General features: G+C 52.3%; 1 protein-coding gene across 1 annotated transcript in view; it reads left to right on the top strand.

Annotated features, from left to right (window-relative positions):
- Positions 1–4,962: 4,962 nt before the first annotated feature.
- Positions 4,963–6,000, top strand: part of Lgi2 (leucine rich repeat LGI family member 2) — a 32,552-nt gene continuing 31,514 nt past the window's right edge. Inside the window, exon 1 of the mRNA XM_057773173.1 lies at positions 4,963–5,291. Within this exon, the coding sequence (XP_057629156.1) occupies positions 5,104–5,291 (188 nt within the window). The 5' untranslated portion in view covers positions 4,963–5,103. The remainder of the gene's footprint in view (positions 5,292–6,000) is intronic.

The following is a 6,000-nucleotide window of genomic DNA, read 5'->3' as shown; positions in this document are numbered from 1 at the left end:
CTTGGGGTGCTACATACATGAATAGAAATGGGCCAGGCAGTGTTTAAATGAATAGAGTTTGTGTGTCATTATTTTGGGGCATAAGCTAGCCAGGCGGACCAGGAGCTGGGGCGGTAGAAACGCAGCCCACAGCTCCCTACTACAGGACAAGGCCTGCCAGAGATGTGTTTGCCATTCTCGGGCTTGTTAGAGTCCCTTCACATAGAATCCCATTCGGGTAGTGAGGAGGAGGTGGCACAGTTCACCATGTCATGTCCTGGGATCCTTTGACACCCACAGGCAGTCCTTTGGGGCTTGACTGAAATCAAGGGGCAGCTCCGAGCAAGTTCCAGTCTGGGAGGTCCCCTGAGTTCTGGACAAGAGCAGTGAAGAGAAGCTAGAAATAGCTTCTGAGTTGGTTTGATCAGCAGCCAAACACAAAAGTGACAGGCTGGGGTGATGTGGTCAAACCGGGATTGGCAAAATCTGTGTGTGTGTGTGGAGGGGCAGTCCTTCAAACCAAGTGCTTCTGGGGGCCGAATGGACAACTTCTTTCTCCAACTTCTTTCTCAGAAGGTTTGGGAGCCAGGAACATTTTGTGCTGGGGTGGCTTCCCAAGGCTTGTGGTTCTATGGGGAAGATCAGGCGGGCCCATGGGCTGAGTTTGGTTGGCAAGTTGGGGAGGGAAGGTAATAATATGAGGAGCACTCTAAGATTCTCACAAGACTTATTATAGTTGGTTTAGGATCTGAAGATTACTTGTGATCTAAAAATATTCCCCCGACTGCAGTATTCTTAGCTTCACAGTTCGCTGTAATATGCATTGTTCCTGGCTGAATTACATCTGAGAGATGTCTTCTCTCTAACGTACATCTGAAATGTGTCTTGTCTATGCAATTAACCAAAAGAACAGTGAGAACCTTAGAAAGAACTGAAGCTTTCTGAGGATGCGAAGACCACAGCCCACATCTCGTCCCAACCATTCTGATTGGGTATCTAAGACCCACTCAGCCTGGGCATTTCTCGGGTGCCTCTTGGACACTTAAGCCTCAATGTTCTTGACACTCAACTGCTGTCACTACTCTCTCACCAAGCCCTCTTCTTTTTCAGACGTTGGCATCTTCAGAAGTGGCCCCCACTATCCCCTACCCACAGACTCTAGCCAGATCTTTGGAGGTGACCTAGACAGTTCATTTGACTTCCCACCTAGGTCTAATCCAACAGTGAGTTTCTGCTGACCCATCCTTCAGGATGTCTCTTGAAACTACACCCGTCTCCATCTTCCCAGCGGCCATCATTGCTTTCCAGGGCTAGCTTGTCGGTCAGAATCAACCCTTTGTAAGTATCTGATGACATCAAGTCAGTTCTCTGATTCAAGTCCTTCTGTGGTTCTGCCTGGTGTTTAGAATGGCATCAACCTCCTTGCTTTGGTCTGTAGAGTCCTGTATGATTTGTCTACTCCTACCTTCCAGCGCTTGCTCCCCCCCCCCCCCCCCCCCGTCATTCTCTGTGCTCCGGGCCTGCTGAGTGTGGTTTGTCCAAGCTCTCAGCTCTTCTCAGTCTTGGACTTTTGCATTTGCTGTGCTTTCTGCTTGCACTGCCCCTTCCTTGGCCCCTGCTTTCTCCTTGTCTCCTTCACCTATGAGCATGATCTCCCCCCATCTCTTCCTCTGCTTGTAATTGCGTATTCCTTTGTATATTCTTTTATTTAATGTCTGTCTCCAACAGAGGTAGAAGTGTGTCTCTCTTGGCATGGCTTTATTGCTGACCGCCACCAGCTCCTAGCAAGCTCCCCATCAGTGCCAACTGGTGGCATGAATGGACACAGTTCTGGGCTTGAAGCATGTGTGGTAACGTATGAGACTGTTGGAGCTCAGAGGCAGGCACAGGAGTCATACCATTTCCTGCACTGTGGGGCTGGGCGTTCACAGTCACAGCCTCACTGGGACAAGTGTCCATCTGAATGAGGGCATTTCCATTCTCACAAATGCTTACTAGTTCCTGGAAACAGATTGTGTCTCTCTGATTATCTATTACGTTCTTTTCTCTCTCTCTCTCTCTCTCTCTTTTTTTTCCCCCAGACTGCTGAAGATCTTGGAACCAAACCAAAGTAATCTGCATTTCCATTTTTATGTCTTAATTTATAAACTGTGCCTTATAATTTACAAGCACTCACTTAGTGTCTCTACCAGAGCCTAAACAAATAATAGCTCTGCCAGCCCTACGCCTCTCGTCTTCCTGGCACTCTACTTGGACAGGCTGCAGCTAGTTCTAGCATGGGATGGTTGAATTGAATGAGAATGACCCCCCCTAGGCATACTTGAATGTTTGGATCCCCAGTGAGTGGAACTGCTTGGGAAGGGATAGGAGGTATGGCCATGTTGGGGGAGAAGCGTCCTTGAGGGTGGGCTTTGAGATTCAAGATCCACTCCATTTCCCAGTTAGCACCCTCTCTCTGTCCCCTAGTTGCATATCAGGATGCAAGCTCTCAGTTCCTGCTCCAGCACCATGCTTGCCTACTGGGCTGCTGCCACACACCCTGCTGTGATGGTCTTGGACTCACCATTGGACACTGTAAGCACCCAATAAACTCTTTCTTCTATAAGTTGCCTTGGTCATGGTGTCTCTTCACAGTAATAGAATAGGAATTCTATTCTACAGAGCTCTATTACTATTACTCCAAGATACTTGGAGGCATTCGTGACAGCCATAATGACGATTAGCCTCGTGCTACAGGTGACAGAGTGGTGTGACCGAGAAGTCTGTCTGTCAGAGAGGGGCCAGCCCTAGACATGTGCCTCATGTTCCCTTTCAGGAACAGGGAACAGTGTTATTGGAGGTTAGATCCCTTTTTGTGCAGCTGCTCCCCTCCTCTGAGCCCCACAGCCAGTTCTGGCTGGGTCTTTGGTTTGCTTGGTAAGTGGAAAATGCCTCTGAGTTCCTACTCAGAAAATGGAAAGATCCATTCCCCAAGGTGTGTGTGTGTGTGTGTGTGTGTATACGTGTGTGTGTGTATGTGTGTGTGTAATTGGTGATGCGTAGCTCACGTCACTGCTAGCTGTTGGATGCGTGGTAACTTCAGTGATATCTTGGTCGGCTACTGTTGAGTGTTAATTTGATAGATTTGGAATCACTTGGGAGACATGCCTTCAGGCACACCTTTGAGGGGCTGTTTGGATCAGATAGCCTCAGTGTGCCTGTGCAGTATTATCTTGATTAGGTGAACTGAAGAAGGCAGATCCACCAAGATACAAGGTGGTGCCATTTCCTAGGTTTGGGTCCTGGGCTGTGTAAGAAGGAGGAAGCTAGTCAAGAGTGAGCATCCATCGCTCCCTACTTTCTAGAGTCAGATGCAACTTGATGCCTGAGGCCCCTACCACCAGGACTTTCTTGACATGATGAACTATCCTTGGATGTGAGCCCAAATAAATGCTTTCTCCCTTAAGCTGTTTCTGGCCGGGGTATTTTACCATAGCAACAAGAAAAGTAACTAAGACAGTGTCTAACTTCTCCCACTAAGTCCCCTACTAACAGCCCACTTTCCATTCCTTTGGCCAGTCTATATATCCATGTAACCCTGGGAAAGTCCTCCCTTTGGGCTGTCTGCCCAGCTTGACTGATGCTCCCTGCTCATAGGGACTATTCCTCACTTTTTCCCATAGTGGACAGCTAGATATTTCCCTTGTGAATGGTGCTGAAATGACTCAGGACTAAGCGACAGTATTGATGCCTACCTTCTTCGGCATCGCCTGTGTGTGTTTGAGGGGCATGCTAACAGCAGAACAGATAGGTCCCAGCTCTGAACCTTTGCAGCAGTGGGGGCGGGGGAGCTACAGAGCTTGTTCTGCTTTGGCGTTTTCTTCCATTTCCCCAGCGGCACACTGCCTTATGATAACATTCGAATTCCTGGAGACAAACTCCAGAGTAGAAAAGGGGTTCCCTGAAGTCCGTTACAAAGTCCCATCTTAGGCTCCAGTCTTTCTTCTTGGTGCTGTTACACCAGACTTGACAGTTACCGAGGCCTTCTGGGCTTCAGTTTTCTCATGGGAAAATTCTGGAGGGTGGGATAGCAGATAGGAACTGCTAAAGGGTTAGAGATGAAAGGCGCAGGGCTTGGTGAGTCAGACTCCGGTCTGTCTTTACAATCTGTAAATCTGTTCCTATCAGGGGGATGGGGTGTAGGTTACTGTGCTGAGCCAGGGGAAAGTTTTTGCAGGATCTTTTTTTGCAAGGCCCAATGTGGCAGGAGATGCTGTAGCTGTTTTGCGATTCTACTTTCCATGGGCAATGGAAAGCGACTGGCTTCAGTGAGCTCAGGTGCAGTGGCGACTCAAACCCCACAGTCACATGGTTTGGCCAGCCAAGGCGGCCCAGCCAAACCCCTTTGTCACATTCACTTAGGTCCTCTTCAAGATCAATGAAGGATGCTCAAAGGTCTGGCCTCTTCCGAACTCTCAGTGCGGAGACCCCTCTCCCAGCTCAAGCTAGTTCTACCCACCCCTACTTTTCTGGGGGGTATGGAACCTCCTGTCGTTACTGCTTCTACTTTTTAAAAAATTATTTATTTATTTATTTATTTATTTATTTATTTATTTATTTATTTATTGCGGGGATGGAAGCTCACATTTTGACTCCGCAGAAAGGAGTCCAGTGTCCCTGAAATTCTTTGCAGCCCGCAGAAGGATTGCGGGTCCCCTCTCCAGCTAAGCTCAGCCGGGATCCCAGGGGGTCTGAGCTTCGGTTGGCCCCTCCCCCAAGGTCATCCAACTTTTCCTCCCCCTCCCCCGCGGGGCGGGCCCCCGCGTGCATTATTCATTGGTTCGGGCCCGCGGCGGGCGCGGGTGCTGATGTCAGGCCAGCGCGGGTGAGGCGGGTGAGGCGGGTGCGGCGGCCGCCCAGCAGCCCGGGCGCGGGTGGGGGGGCGCCGAGTGGGGGTGGCGGCCAGCATGCTGCTCGGCTGCGGCTCGGCCTCCCACACCCGCGGCGCCCGCGTCCTCGCCAGCAGCGCCGGCGGCCGATCGGAAAGCGGCACCCGCGTCTGCAGCGGCACCGGGTCGGAGCGCGCAGCGCGGGGCGGTGGCGGCAGCAGGGGTCCGGGCCCGGGCGGGTACTGGGGGTCCTGGCATGGCGCTGTGGAGAGGCGGCGGGGCGCTGGGGCTGCTGCTGCTTAGCGCCGCGTGCCTCATCCCGCCGAGCGCGCAGGTGAGGCGGTTGGCGCGCTGCCCCGCCACTTGCAGCTGTACCAAGGAGTCCATCATCTGCGTGGGTTCCTCCTGGGTGCCCAGGATCGTGCCTGGCGACATCAGCTCCCTGTGAGTGGGACCCCTCCATCCCCGCCCCGCCCTGCCCTGTGCCGGCCGCCACCACGGAGTTGCGGCTGGTGCTGGGGCAGCGCCACCTGACCCTGCTCCCTAATTTCTTTCTTTGCGTTTGGGTTGGGGGCGCACTATGGGACGTTGGTGGAGTCTGTGCCGCGGGGAGGCTAGGGGACTCAGAACCACAGAGTGCAGGAATCCAGATAGGTCCGCGTGACAGTTTCTCATTGTGGCCCGTGGCCACCTGCATCAGATCTACCTGGGAGAGCTGATGTTACTGCAGACCCAGGGCCCACAGTAGGGTAGGGTCTTTGCACCAGAGTTCACAGCCTGTATTTCGCGCCCCGGGATGATCGTTGGGGGTGCCTTAAAGTTTTGAGTGGTTCTGTTGTGCTGCTGGGTGGGTGTGTGCGTGACTGAATGTGCCCGGATTGAGTGGACTAACTAGGAATGGGTGAGGCCTCATGGCAGCCACCCTCTGGACCTCTCCACACTGCAGACTGGGAAGAGGCTGGCGTGGGCAAAGGAGGGGTGCTCCACGTGGCTTCAAAGAGGGGAAACCCAGAGGGCTTCCAAGTACCTTGGGATAATGAGGCGTCCAGCTGAACCTCTAGGGTAGGAAGCCACCCAACTTCTTGCCTTGAGTTCAAGAGGGACCTCTCTTATTTCCACCTTTCTCCACAGAGGGTTATATTACCAGCACGGA

The sequence above is a fragment of the Chionomys nivalis genome, chromosome 6 (genome assembly GCF_950005125.1).
Source record: "Chionomys nivalis chromosome 6, mChiNiv1.1, whole genome shotgun sequence".
Lineage (NCBI taxonomy): Eukaryota > Metazoa > Chordata > Mammalia > Rodentia > Cricetidae > Chionomys > Chionomys nivalis.
The sequence above is the reverse complement of the archived record's forward strand: the minus strand, read 5'-3'. Positions and strand labels throughout refer to the sequence as shown.